The sequence below is a fragment of the Abramis brama genome (genome assembly GCF_963993115.1).
Source record: "Abramis brama genome assembly, chromosome: 12".
Classification (NCBI taxonomy): Eukaryota; Metazoa; Chordata; class Actinopteri; order Cypriniformes; family Leuciscidae; genus Abramis; species Abramis brama.
This window is the reverse complement of record NC_139974.1, coordinates 1,004,430-1,026,978: the sequence shown is the minus strand read 5'-3', so window position 1 is coordinate 1,026,978 and position 22,549 is coordinate 1,004,430. Positions and strand designations below refer to the sequence as shown.

At 39.2% G+C, this 22,549-nt stretch overlaps 2 protein-coding genes across 4 annotated transcripts in view; one reads left to right on the top strand and one right to left on the bottom strand.

The window, feature by feature from the left end:
• The window catches only part of LOC311093942 (NLR family CARD domain-containing protein 3-like), a 30,918-nt gene extending 27,104 nt beyond the window's left edge, over positions 1-3,814 (top strand). The window contains exons 7-11 of one of the 2 annotated variants that reach the window (XM_084131630.1): positions 116-289; positions 1,249-1,422; positions 1,685-1,858; positions 2,351-2,390; positions 2,492-3,808. In XM_084131630.1, the coding sequence (XP_083987756.1) occupies positions 116-289; positions 1,249-1,422; positions 1,685-1,858; positions 2,351-2,357 (529 nt within the window). In that variant the 3' untranslated portion in view covers positions 2,358-2,390; positions 2,492-3,808. Of the gene's footprint in view, positions 1-115; positions 290-1,248; positions 1,423-1,684; positions 1,859-2,350 lie in introns of both variants that reach the window. The other variant, XM_084131629.1, reaches the window with a different exon arrangement.
• A 6,951-nt stretch (positions 3,815-10,765) lies between these two features.
• Positions 10,766-19,934, bottom strand: LOC311093971 (uncharacterized protein). 2 transcript variants are annotated; one of them, XM_084131686.1, is made up of 8 exons: positions 19,705-19,934; positions 18,604-18,661; positions 18,142-18,180; positions 17,930-17,985; positions 17,379-17,425; positions 12,227-12,603; positions 11,952-12,083; positions 10,766-11,818 (listed from the first exon to the last, which is right to left on the bottom strand). In XM_084131686.1, exons 4-8 carry the CDS (start codon positions 17,938-17,940, stop codon positions 11,681-11,683), a joined length of 705 nt encoding a protein of 234 aa, XP_083987812.1. In that variant the 5' UTR covers positions 17,941-17,985; positions 18,142-18,180; positions 18,604-18,661; positions 19,705-19,934; the 3' UTR covers positions 10,766-11,680. The 2 variants fall into 2 exon arrangements, with proteins under 2 accessions (XP_083987812.1, XP_083987811.1); XM_084131685.1 differs by lacking the exons at positions 17,379-17,425; positions 17,930-17,985; positions 18,142-18,180; positions 18,604-18,661; positions 19,705-19,934 and adding an exon at positions 16,863-17,232.
• Between the last annotated feature and the right edge of the window lie 2,615 nt (positions 19,935-22,549).

Genomic DNA, 22,549 nt, shown 5'->3' with positions numbered 1-22,549 from the left:
ACACTGATAAAACTTACCAAAGCAATACTGTAAAAGGAGAAATTCATATTTATCTTATCATTTATATCAGTGTTTCCTGAACTGAGAGACTGAAGAGTGTCATTGTTCTCTACAGGTTGTGTGATTGTGGTGTTACAGATGAAGGTTGTGCTTCTCTGACTTCAGCTCTGAGATCAAACCCCTCACACCTGAGAGAACTGAGTCTGTCATGGAATAAAGTAGGAGATTTTGGAGTCAAGCAGCTTTCTGATCTACTGCAGGATCCTCGTTGTAAACTTGAAATACTCAAGTAAGATTTTATAAAAGTCTCAACGTCGTCTGTTTTTCCTCCTATGGTGAATAATGAATGATATGCAAAAAATAATATATACAAAAAATGTTTACCATCAGGTAACTAAAAAGGATGTTTAATCTTCATTAGATTCTTTCCAAAGCTTCTGAGTTAATTTTACTTTTGTTAGTTTTTACAAGTCAAAAACATGATTGGATGATGTGAAGAGGGGACAACTGCTTTCATATAAAAATCAGTTGAGGAGGCAGGAGGAATTAATTTATATATACAGTGCTATGCATAAGTTTAGACACCCATGCTAAAGTTGACTAAAAAGAGGAATAAAAAATCATCTTTTGGAAATTGAACTTAATGCCTTAATTAAAAAAAATTAGGAAAAATCCAACCTTTAAGGACACCAATTTTCTTTGTGAATGAATAATGTATCGTAAATAAATAAATGTTCTTCCTTAAAATACAGGGTGCATAAGTCTGGACACCCCTATGTTAAATTCCCATAGAGGCAGGCAGATTTTTATTTTTAAAGGCCAGTTACTTCATGGATCCAGGATACTATGCATCCTGATAAAGTTCCCTTGGCCTTTGGAATTAAAATAGCCCCACATCATCACATAGCCTTCACCATACCTAGAGATTGGCATGGTTTTATTTCAGTTAGCCTAATAGCTGGTTTGATTTGCAATGAGAGATTATCTTATGGAAAGTACTCCATGCCAATCTCTAGTATTTACGATACATTATTCATTCACAAAGAAAATTGGTGTCTTTAAAGGTTGGATTTTTCCAAACATTTTTAATTAAGGCATTAAGTTCAATTTCCAAAAGATGATTTTTTATTCCTCTTTATAGTCAACTTTAGCATGGGTGTCTAAACTTATGCATAGCACTGTATATAATATTATGTATATCAGTGTTTCCTGAACTGAGAGACTAAAGAGTGTCATTGTTCTCTACAGGTTGAGGTATTGTGGTGTTACAGATGAAGGTTGTGCTGCTCTGACCTCAGCTCTGAGATCAAACCCCTCACACCTGAGAGAACTGGATCTGACATGGAGTGAACTAGGAAACAGAGGAGTGAATCTGCTCTCTGATCTACTGAAGGATCCTCAATGTAAACTGGAGAAACTGGGGTAAGATTGTGTAAATGTGTCAACATCCTCCTGCATTTCCTTCATATGGTCAATAATGAACAAAATAAATAACTAAACAAGACAAAAAATGTCTTGTGGTGCTAGGAGAAAATATAAATACTTAAAAAAAGGCCATGCTTAAATTAGACTGACCTGTTAATGGTGCCGTGGATTAAGTCTCTCTTTCTGATTGTGAAGTTCCTGCTTATCTGAGCTGTAGATCCTGAGTTGAGAGACTGAAGAGTGTCATTGTTCTCTACAGGTTGAGTGATTGTGGTGTTACAGATGAAGGTATTGCTGCTCTGACTTCAGCTCTGAGATCAAACCCCTCACACCTGAGAGAACTGAATCTGTATGGAAATAAACTAGGAGCATCAGATGTGAAGCTGCTCTCTGATCTAAAGGATGATCCACATTATAAACTGGAGATGCTTCTGTGAGTAGTGATGAATAAAACTGTTCATATTTTAATTGAAAGTTAATTTAGTTTCTTCTTAGTTTACTATCCTTGAAATGGTGAATTACACATTATAAACATGTTTAATAGGAGTTTGATTCATTTTTTTATATAATAGTTTATAGTAACAATTAAGTATCTTCAAGTTTCTTCTTATTTCAAAACAATTCAATATTTTGCTTTTATCATTGTCTTTTTATCCCTAAATGATGTATTTTGAGAGAATGTCAATTGCAGTAGAAGATAATGGTAAATATTTATCTCTACTTTCCTTGTCATAAATAAAACAGACCCAATGACATAGAAGGAGGACAGTCATACAGGATTATAGATAGTGGTCAAGGTTTATCATTCATGATGATTTAGATTATGTAAAATCTGAACGTTTAAAAACAGTTGTTTCTTTTAGTTGTTCTAAAATGGATAATGCAATAATGTCTCACACATTTACTGTCTGTGTTTTACTTACAGGTTTTAGATGTTAGTCTGACCTTCTCTGGATCAGCTGATGGTGAATAAAGAGCCACTACAGACACAATCACATTCAACAGAATCAACAGACACAAACCCACAGTGATCATCACACACACATGTGTTTGTGTAACTTTACAGAATGATCCAATCCTTCACCCAAAGTCAAACAATGAAACCTTCAACCAGATGGAACTGGATACATTTTCTGAATGTTCAGATCCAATCTGACTTCTGACCTGTAATGCCTGAATCATAATCATACTCTTTTCGTTTGTTGGCCAGAGGAGAACTGAGCAACTGAGTCTGGTTTCTGCCAATGTTTTCTTCTCCACTCTGTCACTGATGGAGTTTGAGTTCCTGCCAATGTCGCCTCTGGCTTGCTTAGTTGAGGACACTTAATATTCAACAACAATATTACTGATCTGCCTGCATTGACTCCATTATATGAGAACTGAACTGAGCTGGACGATGACATCACTGTTTTCTCCAGAGCGGCTTTATAGATAAATTAACTAAATTAATAACTTTTTTACAACATAAATGAATCAACACTAAACTTACTTAAGCTGGACAATGACACTATTTTCTTCTAGATCTGATGTAGAGCCGAAACAAACTTTGTTGCATTATTTTCCTGTTATCACTGTAAAGCTGCTTTGAAACAATCTAACATGTCTCCAAATGTAATCATTCTGGGTGATTTTAACATTCATATAGACAATGTCAGTAATGCATTTACATGTGAATTTTTATCATGTTTGGATTGCTTTGGTATGCAACAATTTAACACACTGCCCACTCATACTAAGGGGCATACTCTTGATCTTGTTTGCTGTTCTGGTATAACACCTTATAATTGTAATGTTTCTGATCTGTCCATATCAGATCACCTGCTGGTGTCTTTTTGTGCCAAACTGGCAGTTTTTAAGGTAAACCCGTGTCGTCCGATCACATTTCGGAATATTAAGAACATTGATGTGCCTACTCTTGCTGATGAACTTGCCATCTTCTCCAGTAAATCTGATTTCTCTACTGTTGATGAACTGGTTACATACTACAATGATCGACTGAAAATGATTTTAGATGAATTCGCACCTGTGAAAACTCGAACTGTTTCAGTTGTACATTCAGCTCCTTGGTTTACACCTGAACTGCGTGAACTTAAAACTAAAGGCCGTAGGTTAGAGCGGTTGTACGTCAGGTCTGGTCTGTTTATAAAGAAATGTATGCTGAACATATTCAAAATTATAAAATGCACTGTCCAAGGCTAAATCTGATTACTACTCCAACATAATTGGAGTTAGCAATGGGAACTCCTTTTCTTGGTGGTAAACAATATTCTGCAACTACCTGATTCTTTGCCATCTGATATGTATTCCACTGACTTATGTGATCGCTTTTTGACTTTTTTTGCATCTACGGTTGAAAATGTACATCAGCAATTACTTACTGGTTCTCTTTACAATGACTCCTGTCAGTCTATCACTCACACACCTCCCCACTCTGTTTTCTCTAACTTTACACTACCAACTACTTCAGAAATAGTGGGTCTGATAGGTAAATCTAAATCTTCGACTTGTCAGTTAGACCCTCTACCAACTCCTTTAGTGAAAGCTTGTTTACCAGCCCTGTCGGCATTGATTACTAAAATTGTTCATGCTTCACTTGATTCTGTTTCTGTATCTCCATATCTTAAATCTGCTATTATTACTCCCATACTTAAGGAACCAGGGGGTGATCCATTTAATTTTGATAATTTTCGTCCAGTTTCAAATTTACCATTTATCTCTAAGGTAAATAGAAAAGCTCACTAAGAAAAGTGTATTGCAATTCAAATTAATGAACATCTTTCCAATAATAACTTGTATGAACAATTTCAATCTGGCTTTCGTCCCCACCATAGCACTGAGACTGCTCTTGTCAGAATAACCAATGATCTACTGTTGGCAGCTGACTCTTGGCTTTTAACCATACTTGTCCTTCTCGACTTGAGCGCTGCCTTTGATACTGTCTCACACAAGATACTTCTTGACAGGTTAAGCTTCTATTGGTATAACTGGCACTGCTCTGTCTTGGTTTAGGTCATATCTATCTGGACGCAGTCAGCGTATTCAATTAAAAGGTTTTCGATCAAGAACATCTACAATCACCACTGGTGGCCCCCAGGGTTCTGTCTTGGGCCCGCTTCTTTTCTTTATTTATATGCTCCCTCTTGGTTATATTTTGAGGAAATATGGTATTAATTTTGGGATGACACCCAACTTTACCTGTCTGCCAAACCCACTGGTTCTTTTCCACCATCATCTTTGTCCAGCTGTTTAGCTGAAATTAAATATTGGCTTTCAGCTAACTTCTTGAAGGTAAATGGCAACAAAACTGAGGCTTTGCTTGTTGGCACTAGATCTGTTGTGTCTACATCGAATTGTCTTTCTTTGTACACTGACAATACTGCAATCTGTCCTTCTTCACAGGTTTAAAGTTTGGGTGTCATCATGGATAGCACACTATCTTTTGAAGCTCATATTAATAATATAACGCGGCTTGCATATTTCCACTTGCGTAATATTAACCGTCTCCATCCCTTTCTTTCAAATAATAATACTGCAGTTCTCATTCACGCACTAGTCACTTCACGTATAGACTACTGTAATGCTCTTCTCACAGGTGTTCCCTCCAAATTGCTACATAAGCTTCAGTTGGTTTAGAATTCTGCAGCTTGTGTTCTATCTAGAACACCTTCTACTGAGCACATTTCTCCAGTTCTTCAGCAATTGCACTGGCTTCCAGTAAAGTATAGAGTTGAATTCAAGATCTTGCTACTTACTTATAAGGCACTTCATAATCTTGCACCCCAATACCTTACACAACTTCTCCATGTTTACACTCCATCACATGCTCTCAGATCTTCATCTTCAATTTCTCTTCTGGTACCTCGGATTCGACTAACTACCATGGGTGCCAGATATTTTAGTTATGCTGCCACCCACCTATGGAACTCTCTTCCCCTCTCAAACCCCTCACACCTGAGAGAACTGGAACTGTCGTGGAATAAAGTAGGAGATTCTGGAGTCAAGCAGCTTTCTGATCTACTGCAGGATCCTCACTGTAAACTGAAGATTAGGTAAGATACTCAGGTAAGATTTTATAAAATGTCCCAACATAGCCCTCTTTTTGTGGTAAATAATGATTGACATACAAACAATCTACTGTGAAATTACTAATGGAAATGTTACTTTTATTTTCATTACATTCTTTCCAATGTGTCTGACATAACTTTACAATATTTATGATAGTATAAACATGACTGGATAAGGTAAAGATGTGACAACTGTGTTCATATACAGATATATTGATGGTTTTTGGATACTTGCATAAAAAATGAATATTCTTGCAATTTTTATGATATTGAAACTAACCCGTTCAAACAGCATGTAGAAGCGGGACTGAACCTTAGACTGGACCTGTTAATGGTGCCGTGGATTAAGTCTCTCTTTCTGATTGTGAAGTTCCTGCTTATCTAAGGTGTAGATCCTGAACTGAGACACTGAAGAGTGTCATTGTTCTCTACAGGTTGTGTGATTGTGGTGTTACAGATGAAGGTTGTGCTGCTCTGACTTCAGCGCTGAGATCAAACCCCTCACACCTGAGAGAACTGGAACTAATTGGAAATAAACTAAGAGACTCAGGTGTGAAGCTGCTCTCTGATCTGAAGGATGATCCACATTATAAACTGAAGACACTTTGGTGAGTAGTGATAATTAAAACTGTTCATATTTTAATTGAAAGTTCATTTAGTTTCTTCTTAGTTTTCTTTCCTTGTAATGGTGAATTACACACTATAAACATGTTTAATAAGAGTTTAATATAACATTCTAGTGCAACCAGGAAGTATATAAGGGGCGCCTAGAGAATCATCCTCTTTTTGTTAGCAGTGTGCCAACCCATGTCCGAGGTTTCTGACACCCAGAGACATACATGACTTGTGTGTTTATTTATTTCAGTTCTTGAGGGAGCTTTTTGCGTGCACTGTGGGTGTTTCCCTTTAAGGACGCTCCGCTCTCGTTTGTCCATCTTTTCGAGGGAAGAGGGACAAGCATCTGTTCCCAGTGTCTTGGGTCCCTCTCAAGCTAAAGCAGAGAGAAGATCTAGGTCCTGGGGGTCACAGATGGAGCTGGCGCAATAGTTTGAGAGAGGAGTGAATCTCTCGCGTGCTTCGGCCGCCGATGAGAATGCTCTGCTGGGCGAGGATGGAGCATCCAATGCGTCCTCTGGCTCAGTGGATAGTGCTCTACTGCCACCATGCCAGGAAGAGAAGAAGATGGTGGTCGAGGGTGAAGAAGACGAGTCATCTAAGCCCTCATGACCTTCCTGCCCTGTGTATGAAGAGTTGTTGGGGGTTATGGACCGTGCTTCAGGCAGGCTTCAGCTGTCTTTGGAGCGCGCTAGGGAAAAGACCGCTTGCGGAAGGTTAGACAAGCAGTTCCTTTCTGGCCACAACCGTCCAGCTCCCATGAGCCTTCCTTTTCTTCCCGATCTCGATACTGAGATCACGAGGGTGTGGAAGAAACCATATTCAGCCCACATACACTGACATAGGCATGCAAATGATGCAAATGTCGAGGGGATGCAGAAGCATGGATACATGGCTATGCCCCAATCCACGAGACATTCACAAACTATCTCGCGGGTGGGTGGGCAATGACCTTGAAAGCTCAGGCCCTGGCTACCAAGAACACCTCACACTTGTATGGCAGGGCATACATGGCAGCATGTCAGGCTGGTGCTTCACTGCATACCATGGCAGTGTGTCAAGCTTACCAAGCCAATCTGCTGAAGGACTCTGATCAGGGTCAGGGTCTTTCCCCTGATGCGGTATCCAAGCTGCACCACACCACAGATCTGGCTCTCCACGCCACCAAGTAGATCACCACCGCGGTTGGTAGATCGATGGTGGCAACGGTGAGGCACCTGTGGGTGAACCTGGTGGACACCTGGAAAAAAGTTGAGGGCTTTCTCCTCGATGCCCTGTCTTGCCATCTGATCTTTTTGGCACCTCTGGCGGTGGTGGGAAAGTTCAGAGAGGTGAGGGTGCGCTCGGCGGCCTCCAGATCTAAACCACCAAACACTGTTGTAGTGCTAATGAACGGCCGGAACGCATTGAAAGTTTTCTGTCTTCAGTTAAAATGGTGTCGTGTAAGCGGCCCCTAAGTTAATAACTAATGATTTTTGCAACGGAAGTGAATCAATCAAAAACTTACTTTAGCTGGTGTTGGAAGCTTTATTCCTTCATCGAAGCAAGACCAGGAGATGTTGGGATATCGTTCAAGCAGAAGTTATTCTTTATTGAGGACTTCGCTGAGCGTTGCTGCAGTCATCCAACAATCTAATCTAACATAAATTTACATGGTATTTTATAGGCATTTTAGGAGGAGGGACTTTTGAAGGTGGAGACAAATCAAAACAAAGCATAGGGATGATTTGATTCTATCAAGTGAAAACCAGTTTGGCAGGTTATCTGGCTTGCTCAAGAGAAACAGACCCAATCAGCATATCATTCTATTGCATTGCTAATCCAATCAGCCTAATGATTCAACGTCTGGGCCAGGGGCTCCAAAAGCCATTTGGGCTCCGAAAGCCATTTGCAGAACAAAAGGTGAGAGTCTCAGTGATCTGACTCATTTAACTTACAATGGAGCAACAGGACTGGCAGGAATCTCTTGCTGGAAACTCAGTAATCATCATTTATACATCAAATGCGAAAATCAATATTCTTCACCATGATGTTATGTAAGGAAGCATATCTGAAATAGATTCTTAAATTTGTAATCCTTCACTGGACAATAACTTTATTCAAGAGCTGCTGTAAAGCCAAAACAATCTCTGTTACTTTAATTTCTTATTATCACTGTAAAGCTGCTTTGAAACAATCTATATTGTTAAAAAGTGCTATATAAATAAAGGACATGACTTTTATTTATATAGACTATTATAATCTTGCACTTTATAGTCTAAGTAGTTTATTTTAGTTGTTCTAAAGTGGATAATGCAATAATATCACACACATTTGACTGTCTGCGTTTTACTTACAGGTTAGATGTTAGTCTGACCTTCTCTGGATGGTGAATAAAGAGCCACTACAGACACAATCACATTCAACAGAATCAACAGACACAAACCCACAGTGATCATCACACACATGTGTTTGTGTAACTTTACAGAATGATCCAATCATTCATCCAAAGTCAAAACAAGGAAACCTTCAACCAGATGGAACTGGATAAATATTCTGAATATTCAGATCCAATCTGACTTCTGACCTGTAATGCCTGAATCATAATCATACACTGTTTTTTTGGTGGTCAGAGTGACTGAGTCTGGTTTCTGCCAAGGTTTTTTTTCTCTATTCTGTCACTGATGGAGTTTGATGTTTTAAGTATAGATATTTTATATTTTTGGTATTTATAGAGGGTATATCATGTTGTGATTGATTGTGTCTTTTAAAACACTTCAGGTTCAAATCCTGTTGTTTTTAAAAGTGCTCTATAAATAATAGAGATCTCTTCTGAAACTCTAGATCACTTTTCAATCTTTCAGATCCACAGAGACCCAAATATGATCTTCTTCCTGCGGCAACTATATATTTTCATGTATAAAGACCAAATTAATATGAAAAATTATACACACATATATTATAAATATGTGTATAATATAATAAAAAAATTATTTAGTTTCTATTATGTTACATCATTGCATTCTTTTACTGTAATGTTAGATGTGTTATTCATGTAAATGTAATTGTATCTATTTTAATAAACTTATTTTAGTCAAATTTATTAATCTATTATTTATTTACATCGTTTTTTTAATCAAATTATAATCATTTGTTATTTAATCAACTCTTAAATTAGTTATTTATTATCAGGTTTTATTTATTTCAAATGCTTTTGTTTATTTATTTACATAAATGTATCACTTTTTAATTAAAGTTTTATTTATTTAAATCAAGTTTTATATATTTTAATCAAATGTATTATTTATTTAATTATTTTTTATTTAATCAATTTTTAAATCAAAGTTATCATAATCAAGTTTTTTTATTTACTTTTTTTATTTACAATCAATGTATCAATTCATAGTATAATTTTTTTAATCAAATGTATTAATTTGCTATTTATTTAAATGAATTGGTATTTATTTATACTTTTTAAAATTTTAATCATGTTTTATTTATTAAGTTCCTATTACGTTACATCATTGAATCATGTTAGATTTATTATTTATTTAAATCAAATTATATATTTTTTAAATAATATTAATTTAATTAAAATAAACTGATATCCGAGCACGAGTCCGATGATGAAACATTGGAAGAACTAGTTATTCAACCCGAACCTCCATCGCAAGGACGACTCGAGCAGGACGTTTCTCAGTGATACACTACTCATTTTGAGGCACAGTATGAGATGTTGCAGCTGTAATTCCTCACCATCAACATTAACAAGTGCATGTCCATCAACAAACCGATGTTTACATTTCTAATTTATTGCGCTGCACATGCAGTAACTGTATCGATAACAGCGCATGCATTAGCCTAGCACTAACGTGAATGACTGATGTAACAATCGTTCATAAAACAAATCTTGCTCCATCCTTTATCTTTCAAAGTAGTAAGAACAACAGACAATCTGCATTAATAGACACAGTTTTAGGTAATAGTGGCCCACAGCTGATTTTCAGAACTATTTCAGTAAGACAGTGATAACGTAAGTGAGCCGGTTTGCCGGAGACAAACACAAAACTACGTATTTTGAACACACGGTAGAAAATATTGTGGCGAGCAGGACGAGGCCGTGAGAGGACGGTGCGAGGCTGGTGGCGTGACTGATAATGAGCGACACCTGCGCGACGCACCGGTCTTGTATCTCTCACGGAAGAGCGGAAGAATAAAAGAAGGAGAGACGACAGTGAAGGACGAGAGAGGGCAGGCCTGGACTTTATGTTGTGTTTTGTTTATGTTTTATTATGTGTGGTGGCAGTCGTCCGTGAGGGGCTTCCGTCTTTACTTTCATTTTGTTTATTTATTGCCGCCTCTTTTTCCCACAACAACGAACTGTATTACAAATATATACATCAATAATTATTCATACTTACAGGTTGTGATTCTGAGCAGCAAGTTGGTCCAAATCAACTGGGTACTGACCCACTTTTAAAGAGCAGGTATTTTGTGAATCCTGCATTGAACTCTGAGATTTGAGAAGCAGTCGTCAGTAAAATGACGTGTGGTTCACGGGCGGACAACATACAACATAGACAGGCATTATGCAATGTCTTTTCTAGTGATGTAGAACCATAACGCAGTGGGATTCGAACGACTCAAACTTTAGGTGGTTCAGAGTCTATTTCTTTTGTGAGAAAATATCTTTATTTATTGTGTACTTTCAACTTCACAAATTTGTAGAACTTTTACATTCACAAACAGCTATATAACATACTGCATGAAAGGGGATATTTGAAGAAACATAATAGTAGCACATTAAAGTCACATTAAAAAACACATTTTTACATGTAATTTATAAAAAGCATAAAAAACTTTATCTTATGAAATTTACACTCTTAGATTCCAGTTAAATGGTTCACTGGTTGCTACACTGACCTGTCATTCCTTTTTTCTTGACTTTCTTTCTTCCTTACAATGGATTCTGAAATATATTGTTTATCATTACAGTGACTGCTAATTTACCAATAATACACCATGAAAAAAATAAAAAGATTTACTATTGTATGTCTTATAAAAATACATCACATTTACAATTTACACAATTGTAGTTTAAATGTCCCACTTTAACAGTATTCACAGGCAATGTACACAAAGTTAAGGAGAAATTGTTTGAGAAATCGACAGAACATCATTGTTTGTTGGCTAACGTGAATTTGCTGCATGTAAACTTGTCACAGGAAATGTGCAGCATTTTCTGGATTCATTTAAATGAAGTTCCTTAACGCAAGTTAGGGAGGAGTGAGCCCATCTAATCTTTCAATCAACAGCCTGAGTATATAAGCAGCTGCTTACCTCTCTCCAGCATCAGCTGTTCCAGTATCCCTCCACCTCCCCAAACTCCACCTTGGTACCTACCATCTCAGGTACCTTGCCCTTCAATTATCATATCCTATACATTTAGCCACTGGGGGGGTATATCAGAGCTCGAGTTGAAGCTGCTTCATCGAGCCCCTCTTCAGTGGACAGCAAGCCAAATAAGTTTTTAACCTAATATCTTAAAGATTTTATGGGCAAACAAACTCGTTAACTGGAATTTAAACTGGATTCATTTAACTTAACACAATAAGGCCATGACTTGATTGGCAAAATCCCTGAAGTTTGCCTCCATTCTCCATCTTGCAATTGCATATTGAAGAATATTCTTGAAATCTTTGTTTTTTGCTTGAAGTGAAATCCTCTGAACCCACCTGTTTTCCAAAAAAGGAGGGGTGGATGAATTTAGCAAACATTATTATTATTATTATTATTATTATTATTAGACTAATATTATTATACTATTTTGGTAATAAATAAGCGTAAAAGAACCATCTATAATCTTACGTTACGGCTCTGTGCGAAATCATTCATGGTGTTTAGCAATTCCAGCCCCAGAGATTCTCTGAAATCCATGTGTAATTTCTTCATTTCTTTGATCTCATCGCTTTCCATCATTTCCTGGTATTCTTCTTCAGTCTGGGAAACAAACGTATGAATATGCATAAAAACATATTCATAATCAGCAATCAACCCTGCTTTGCCTTAGTTTGAAACTACTGTCATTGACTCAATGAAATGCTAAAAAGAACATCAATGTATAAATGTATTTATGACCTCACCGGCTCTTCGAAACACTCTCCAAGCTTGAAGGTTTCTATGGGTTTCATCTCACACTGGAACAGATCTCTCAAATTCATGGCCACGAGGTGCAAAAGCTCATCCTCATAGGCAAAGACCCTTCCATCTTCACCCAACAAGAGCACCAACTGCAGACCAAATGCATCACATGGGAAGTCATCAATGGCTCCGATCACCTCCATTTCCATCCGTTCTGGCAGGTAATAATCTTTCCAGGCTTCAAGCTGTTCTTCATCCCCTTCGTACACTGTTCCATCTTGCCCACAAATTCTCAGAGTAGAACTTGCTTTCACGAGAGGAATCGTCGAGTCGCGATTACGCTTCACGAAATCTGCAATCTCACTGAGGTCCACAGCATCTGAAGAAAATTATGATCATTATTATCAGTTAATTAGAAATATTCATAGTTTTATAGTATGCAACAAGTGTGCAACACAAAGTTTATTTCTTTATTTTGTACTTTTGTTCACAGAATGTAAATTGCACACACATTGCATGAACGTGTATGAATCTGTATCGATCAATTTTCTATTATTTAAAGTTTCCAGTAATAAGAGGTATGGACGAATCCTATTATCCATAATCCAGTAAATAAATGAAAAAAGTGAATTCAACATTCCAGTAAACAACAGGACAGGAACGGGGGAAACTGGTAAGCCTGATGAAATTCATAAATCATCTCACGCTCGTTGTCTTGATTGTGACTCTTTGTCCCACAAAAGAGAAGAAGTCTTCAAACTCTTGCTTGAACCGTGATCCGTTTTCTCCTCCGTGCTGCATGGAATAAACGTCTTGATTCAGTGAACATTGAACTTCAAGAAGGGATTTTCTGAACTTCTCCATCATTATTTACTCAATCTGAGCAACATCAGACTGACATCAATTTCCTGCAGTCCATTCGTTGAAGAAGCATTGATGGAGCTTGTCACTAAAATGGACACCAGGAAACTTTCTGATGATGATGCTTTCAAATCCTGAAGAATCTGCCAGTGAATAACTCCAGATTACATGATATTGATGATATTTGTGCCATGTCTTCTTGTCCAGTAGCCTTGTTACTTCTCACTATATCCTCATGAAGAGTGACAGATCCTATTCTTGCTCTCCAATTTGAGATTCATTTGTTCATGTTTCTATTATTAATTGATTGAACCCCTTCACACATCTGACTGAACAGCACATTTGAGTGAATATACAGAAAATGATAATTTATTAAATGTGATGTATATTAATACTGTCACGAACTGCTCCGAGACACAAGGGTAAGATCCAAATGCAGCTTTATTTGAGGGCAATCCAGAGGCGTAATCCAGTGTACAGGCAAAAGGTCAAAACACAGGTAAGCAGTCCAAACAAACAAATAAACAAACAAACAAAACAGGCAGGGACCAGAGGCAAGAGAGTAATCCAGGGAACAAGGCAAGATATCCAGAAAACCAAGAAACATGAAACCAGGGAAAATGCTCGGAAATGCAGACTAACAGTACAACAAGACTTCGCGGTGAGTGAATGAAAGAACATGGTATAAATAGACTGAGACTAACAGGATGATGGGACACAGGTGAATGCAATCAGTGATAATGAGGTACAGGTGAATGTGATGAGTGATCAGAGATGATGAGTCCGGGCAGTGAGTATGGGAATTGTAGTCTGAGAGTGAACGTGAGTGTCTGATGTGGAGTGCCCTCTGGTGGCTCTCAAGGGCACTCCAGCTGGTGACCGTTACATAGCCCCCCCTTTAAGGAGCGGATTCCAGACGCTCCTAAATTGTCCAGGAGGGTGGTGGAGCGGAGGCGGACCCGGGGGCGGGATGGAGGGCCAGGCCCGTGCAGCGGAAGAGGACCTGAAGACTCTGGCAGGGCGGAAGGCCAGGGCGGAGCAGGCTGTGCAGGCGACCAGGGCGGATCAGGCTGTGCAGGCGGCCAGGGCGGAGCAGGAAGTGCAGGCGGCCTGGGCGGAGCAGGCAGTGCAGGCGGCCGGGGCGGAGCAGGCTGAGCAGGCGGCCGGGGCGGAGACGACCCTTCAGGCGGCCGGGGCGGAGACGACCCTTCAGGCGGATCCAACGGTTCAGGAACATGAACGGGCTCAAGAACAGGAACAGGAACGGGCTCAGGGGATGCGGTGGCCATCTTGTCCAAAGACGCAGGCGTGGAGTCGGCCATCTTGTCCGAAGACACAGGCGTGGAGTCGGCCATCTTGTCCGAAGACGCAGGCGTGGAGTCGGCCATCTTGTCCGAAGACACAGGCGTGGAGTCGGCCATCTTGTCCGAAGACACAGGCGTGGAGTGGGCCATCTTGTCCGAAGACACAGGCGTGGAGTGGGCCATCTTGTCCGAAGACACAGGCGTGGAGTGGGCCATCTTGTCCGAAGACACAGGCGTGGAGTCGGCCATCTTGTCCGAAGACACAGGCGTGGAGTCGGCCATCTTGTCCGAAGACACAGGCGTGGAGTCGGCCATCTTGTCCGAAGACACAGGCGCAGGAAGAGGAACAGATTCAGGCTCAGGATCAGTATCAGATTCAGGCTCAGGAACAATTTCAGTCTCGGCGGGACGAGACTCTGGACGGGCAGACGTGACGTGAAGCTCTGGCTCTGGCTCGGCAGGACTGACGTGAAGCTCTGGCTCTGGCTCGGCAGGACTGACGTGAAGCTCTGGCTCTGGCTCGGCAGGACTGACGTGAAGCTCTGGCTCTGGCTCGGCAGGACTGACGTGAAGCTCTGGCTCTGGCTCGGCAGGACTGACGTGAAGCTCTGGCTCTGGCTCGGCAGGACTGACGTGAAGCTCTGGCTCTGGCTCGGCAGGACTGACGTGAAGCTCTGGCTCTGGCTCGGCAGGACTGACGTGAAGCTCTGGCTCTGGCTCGGCAGGACTGACGTGAAGCTCTGGCTCTGGCTCGGCAGGACTGACGTGAAGCTCTGGCTCTGGCTCGGCAGGACTGACGTGAAGCTCTGGCTCTGGCTCGGCAGGACTGACGTGAAGCTCTGGCTCTGGCTCGGCAGGACTGACGTGAAGCTCTGGCTCTGGCTCGGCAGGACTGACGTGAAGCTCTGGCTCTGGTTCAGGATCAGCGCGCTCTGAGCTTGACGGGACCAGCAGTGGAGAGGGCTTTGAGCTGGACAGGACCAGCGGCAATGAAGAAGGCTCTGTGCTGGACGGGACCAGCGGTGAAGGCTCTGTGCTGGACGGGACCAGCGGTGAAGGCTCTGTGCTGGACGGGACCAGCGGTGAAGGCTCTGTGCTGGACGGGACCAGCGGTGAAGGCTCTGTGCTGGACGGGACCAGCGGTGAAGGCTCTGTGCTGGACGGGACCAGCGGTGAAGGCTCTGTGCTGAACGGGACCAGCAGTGAAGAGGGCTCTGTGCTGGACGGGACCAGCGGTGAAGAGGGCTCTGTGCTGGACGGGACCAGCGGTGAAGACTCTAGCTTGGCGGGCATGTCGCTTGCTGTCTTGGCTTCGGCAGATCTGGCGTGAAGTGCGGGCTCGGCTGGACTGGCGTGAAGTGCAAGCTCGGCTGGACGGGTGTGAAGTGCAGGCCCGGCTGGACTGGCGTGAAGTGCAGGCTCGGCTGGACTGGCGTGAAGTGCAGGCTCGGCTGGACTGGCGTGAAGTGCAGGCGTTGACATGGCGTGCCACGGAAGGAAGCTCTCCAGACATCTGGAGAGTGCCTCTCTCCAATCCAGACCGGAGAGATCGGGGAGCTCCCTCGGGTCGACCTCCTTAGCCCCCAGCCGGTAACACAACTTAATTGCCTCGTCACCCAGAGAGCAAGAGGCAGCGAGAGGAACAAACCCCCAGGTGTACTGGAACAGATCGAGGCTATCCAGGGCCAAGGCCGCGATCTGTCCAGCAAACTCCCGGCTCATGCTGGGAAGATCAGGCGAGATCCGTACTGCTGGATTCCTGGAGGTCATAGCTGCTGGATCTGGGTGTGGCGAAGTCTTCTGTCACGAACTGCTCCAAGACACAAGGGTAAGATCCAAATGCAGCTTTATTTGAGGGCAATCCAGAGGCGTAATCCAGTGTACAGGCAAAAGGTCAAAACACAGGTAAGCAGTCCAAACAAACAAATAAACAAACAAACAAAACAGGCAGGGACCAGAGGCAAGAGAGTAATCCAGGGAACAAGGCAAGATATCCAGAAAACCAAGAAACATGAAACCAGGGAAAATGCTCGGAAATGCAGACTAACAGTACAACAAGACTTCGCGGTGAGTGAATGAAAGAACATGGTATAAATAGACTGAGACTAACAGGACGATGGGACACAGGTGAATGCAATCAGTGATAATGAGGTACAGGTGAATGTGATGAGTGATCAGAGATGATGAGTCCGGGCAGTGAGTATGGGAATTGTAGTCTGAGAGTGAACGTGAGTGTCTGATGTGGAGTGCCCTCTGGTGGCTCTCAAGGGCACTCCAGCTGGTGACCGTTACAAATACACTTGTGCTTTTGTAATCTGGAAAAAAGCCCAAGTGTTATTTACATATGATAATACCCCTGAATATGATGCTTTGTGTGTTTCTGACGTCAGTCATTTATATGGTCACCTATCTTCCATTTGATTCCACAAAAAGTGCCCTGGTCTCTTTAGGAGGATTTTTTGGAGAAACTCACGTGTCCAAGTGATTATCCCGGTGGGATGCATCTTCTCTAGCCGAGGTTTGCTGCAATCGCAGGTTCTTGGCATGTTTTGGAATCTCTCACACTTTACAGTAATACTCTGAATAGACGCTCTGTGCAAATCTCGCAGATCTTGTTGCTGGTCAAGATCTGCTTTCAGTATTTGCACACGTTCTCTACACAGTCCCATTACTACAAAATGGGAGTCTCCAAACATGACAACATTGTAGTCGATCAGCGGGCGATTCTTTCTTTAAGGCAGTGTTTCTGTCAGTGAACAGAATCAATCCATTACAGCTTCAAACATTGAGGCTAATGGCAGCTGTCTATATCAGTCATCCTTGTGTTTCAAGCAGCCATATTAAAGGGATTAATGTTTATATTTTCTTTCCTTAGACTATGACTTATTTTAATGAGTATTCACCAAAATTATGCTGGTAAAAAAGATGGCATAAAAAGATTATCCAAGCTGATTCTTTGTTGAAACATTTTAACTTTGTTCTTTCTTACCTTTTTCAATGAATGACGGAAATTCCTCCTTGATTCCTTCTGGGGATCTAATGGAAAAAAGGGTAGGATTACATTTTATATTAAACATTTTATTTAAATATGAATTATTATGAAGTTAGGAACTATATAATGTTTGTTAATAATTTATTTTTATTTGCTTTTATTATCTTTGTTGAATTTTCTTTGCAGAGTATAATTGCCAATGTAGAAGTTATGGCCATACATAAAAATACAACAGAACGAGTACAAAGTATTTCACATCTGAATTACATAAGCTGAACATTTTGAATGTTAATTATTAGGCCTAACTATTATATAGGTGTAATAGTAAGAGGGCAATATATAAAAATATATAAATCATGCACATTGTGAATAGCTACTAGCATAAATAAATAAATAAATAAATAAATAAATAAATCGGTAAATAAAATGAATATTTAATTGGGAAGTTGTGCATCCATCCTTTTGTTTATAGCTAGTTTCAGTGAACCAATTCCATTGTTCCCACCCTGTCCTTCAAAATGAACAGTGAGGCACAATTCTTCACTTACTTTGCTGTCATGCTTCAAACTGCAGTTTTCAAGACTGAAGCCTTTTTAACGTTGCACTACATGGTGAAAAAAGAAATCAAACAATACTGATTTTGTTATGAACATTGAGTAATAGAAGACATTTGCCTTTATTTGTTAAATTATTTAAAAGGAAATATTCATCTGTGCAAGATAAGATAACTTTCATGTGAATTATTTCCTGTGAAACATACCTGGTTCAGGAGGGTGGGCCGGCTGTTGTGGAAGTTGTCCTAGATTACAATAATAATAAAAAAATAAAAAAAATAAAAAAACACAATAACATATTTTGATAATAAATAACAATGAAACGTATTCCAGGCCTATTGTTATATGTTGTTGTCTGCTACTTTTTTGTGTTTTACCTTTTATTTTATTAGGACCACATTTCAAAATCATTGTTCTTCCTTTATGTAACTTACAAAGTTCATGTAACAATGTTGCATTTGACATGTAGAAATTGAAGTAAATGTACAGTGTAGTTTTTATGTTTTGAAAAAAGTCTGCATTCAATGTAATTAACTTGAAATCCAACTTAAACTTTTAATTGCACATGCAATATGGTTTCTATAGCAACTATTCAAGATGACATAAGTCTAAGGTACATCAAATGCCTAGAGTTGCATAGAAGTATAAATCATTTGAAATAAACAAACCTGGCAGAAAAGTTGAGAATGTGTACAGTGGATGAGGTACAGTAGACTGGACACAATCCTGCAATAACATAATTGCATAAATGAAAAAAAAAAAAAAACACAAATTGTATGCTTCTTTTACACATCACTTTGATATATTTGACATTGTATAAAAAAGAAAAGAGTGACATAATACGGAAATTCTAGAAAAATAAAGACAGCTTGCAATTAAAAAAAAGAGAAAACAGTGTTCACATTGTTCCTTGTGACCAGTCTATCAGGCAGAACCAGTTTTGAAAGATCTTTGCTGAAATAGGTGGACATTTAAGTACTCAGGCAGTGTTAGTTCTCATGTTAGTGTCTTATATATATATATATATGATTTGAGAAACATGTTTAGGGAGTTACATTTAAATAAAATACCGATCCAACTGCACAATACAATTTTTTTGGTAACACTTTATAATAATGGTCCGTCATTAATAAGTAACTATGCAGGAAGTAATGAAGGACTAATGAGTAGTTCTACATTAACACTTCAGCTACTACTATTAACTAATAAAGAAACAAGCTTAACTAATAAATAAGTAATATAAAATTTAGGAGATTATTCCTTATTAGGTAATCAATAATTACTTAATGAGATTAGCTTCATTAATAACTATTAACTAACTGACAAATTATAAAGAACATTATCGTGTGTCTAAGACGTAATCAGTTATCATTTTTACTATGAAAATAGTCATAAAATTCATCACTACTTACTCAAGTGTTACCTAGTCACTATGCAGGAACTACTAGTGATCTGGACCATTACTTTAAAGTGAAAAACATCTTTTTCACTTTAAAATAATGGTCCAGATCACAAGTAGTCCTTGAAGAGTGACTAGGTAACACTTGAGTAAGTAGTGATGAATTTTATGACCACGTTGAAGGTAAAAAAAGATAATTGCTAACGTCTCAGACACGATAATGTTGTGATTAGTAATTAATTAGTAATTCTTTATAAGTTGTCATAATTACTTACTTATTAGTTCTTAATGATGCCAATCAATTTAATCTGACAAACAAGCTATTTTTAAGCTAACAAAGTAGGATCTATTGAAAAATGTAAAAACTTACCCAACTTTTCTCACCAGACAGTTTTTGGTGGTTAGCTGTACACTGTAAAATCTATGGGTTGTTACAAGAAAAAAAGTACCTCAAAGGTGTGGTTGTTTTCCAACCAGTTTTCATGAAGGTGGAGCTCCAGAAAGGAGAGGTGCGCATGTGTTGGAATTTTTCCATCCAGAAACACATGCAAAATTACATTGACGTCACCTGCTGCTTATGATTCACATATCTGAACATTACAGGAAGAATTTTCTATAAACTGGTGGTTATATCTTACTTGACATTCAACATTTTCCAACCAAAAGTTAATATATGTAAAGACATAAACTGAAAATTAAGAAAGGGTTTCTATTAGATGTTTTGATAATGTCAAATTTCAAGAATGCTCTGAAATAAAGAGCAGAACATGCCAAGAACACAAAGACTGAATAATTGAGCTTTAAATTGATATAATAATTGTAATAATTGAGTGGTTTGTTTGTTTACATTTTTATTTTTGTCAAGTGTATCCTTATAGAGCTGTTGACTGGCGTGAATCTGCTGTGCGTCATTCCCTCGCTTTCTCAAACATTTCCTGTTACTATAAAATAAAGGCAAAAAAAAAAAACATGTATAAATGAAACAGAATATTCTCTTTTGTTAGCAGTAACATTTTATTTGTACAACTACACAATAGATCTTAGAATATTATTAACCATATCCAATGATATGGAAAAGTCAAAGTATGAACAGTATTAGAGCTGAAATGTAAGGGAATGACATTCAGGCATTTGGTTTAACCAGAAAACCAAGGTGTGGCTTGTACTGTAAAACATTTACAAGGCAAAGAAGAATCACAGAAGAAATGTTGGGTTTGTCACATATTTATAGAGCTGTTGACTCTGGTGTGAGTCTGGGAGTTGGGGACACTTATTATTCTTAATATTTGTGATCTGCCTGCTTTGACGACATTATATGTGAACTGAACTGAGCTGGACGATGACATCATGTTTTCTCCAGAGCGGCTGTATCAATAAATGATGAGTAGGCTTACACAACGATGTACAAAAACGGAAATGTTTTTTTCCCCCTCTGCACAGATGACAATGTTATTAAAATGATCCTCATCCACATGGATCCACGAAAACGACTAAAAACTCTGTATTATGCCCAATATTTTTGCCCAAACCCAGAGTACTCCCCCGCCCCGTTGTTGTAAGAGTATTTAGGACTAGAAGTGAGGAGATGGGGTGGTGGAGGGATGCTGTTAAACTGTCAACGAACGGAGGTACGTTTGCTGTATATATAACTCGTTGATTGGGTTGATTAAAAGAGTGTGCTCCACTCGTGTCTAATTAGGTTTGATTATCTGAATGTGCTCCACATGTGTTTAATTATCTGAACGTGCTCCTCCCGAACTTTGTTAATAAAAACATAATTTAAACGAACGGCCAGAATGCATTACAAGTGTTCTGTTTTCAGTTGATAACTGTCAATGTTATCATTAGTTATTAACCCTTAAGTTAATAACTAATGATTTATACAACAGAAATGAATCAATAAAAAAACAGACAATGACTTTCTTCTAGATCTGCTGTACAGATGCTGTTATCACTTTAAAGCTTCTTTGAAACAACCTATATTGTAAAAAGCACTATATATATATATATATATATATATAAAAAAATATATATATATATGTGTGTGTGTGTATCGGGATCATGCGCTGTCTGAGAGTCTTTGTGCGCATGCTTCGGATGTGTTTTGTTTACATCAGCATGAGTTTGAAAATCACATTTCATTGGTTCAGACTCATGCCATCGAGAATTCGCTATGAATATTCACAAAGTTGAAATGCTGCGCTTTAAAACGATACCAAGCTTGTGCTGAGAGGAAGCGCCAGTCGTCGAGAAGCGAGTAAAGAATAACTGCAATTTTCATGGACAAAAGAAAGGCACTCCTCTCAGAAAACACACAAATAAAGATACTTTTAGACGTTTACAGTTTTTCTCGATTGCTTAAACACTATAACCAGGCTTTTGAACTAAAATTTCAAAACCATTTCCCTAAACTATAAACACTATTCCCCTGTTTTGACACAAGTCAGATTTGTTGAACTATCACTGCAAGACTCTACACACAAATCCCTTCATTTCTCAGTGCCTAGACCATGTTGTCATTTAGAAAGCACTAGCATTCAATATTGTTCACTCAAGTCAGCACAGCTTCAGCTCATAGAAAAGGTCGAGGACACCAGAGAGAAGGAGGAGGAAGTGCAGTAGGGAGTGGAGGAAGAGGAGGAGGATGAAGGGGAAGAGTAAGGAGACAAGCAGTCTCGGGCCACTCTAGTTGGCCATGTCCTTGTCCATGGTATGACTATGAAGGAGGCTGAGCAATGAGTTCAGCCAAACTTGAGTCGCTTCTCAGACGCCTCGATCATATGAATCTTCAGAAAACAGGTAGTTGTACTTCAGACTGCTCTCTACTGTAACTTTTGAGTACTGTACTCTGTACTGTTACAACACATACATGTACTGTAACTGTTGCCCTATACTACTTTAATGAAAAGAAATGCATCAAACATGCATTCCAAAGGAGAAGTGTTCACTAACAAAAAATTTAGACAGATTTGTGAACAGGGATCTATACAGCCTATTTGATTTGTCAGCGAAATTAGAGACCTAGACATAGCAGAGAGAGAAGATGATTTAGTCGCAGATTTATCAAGATTATTATCAATAACACAGTTAAGGTCCCCTCCAAAAATAAGGTGATGAGTGTCAAGATTTGGTATTTTTGAGAAAAGCATAGACATAAAAGTAGGGTTATCCCAATTTGGGGCATATACGTTTACTAACACTACTGGAGTTTGAAA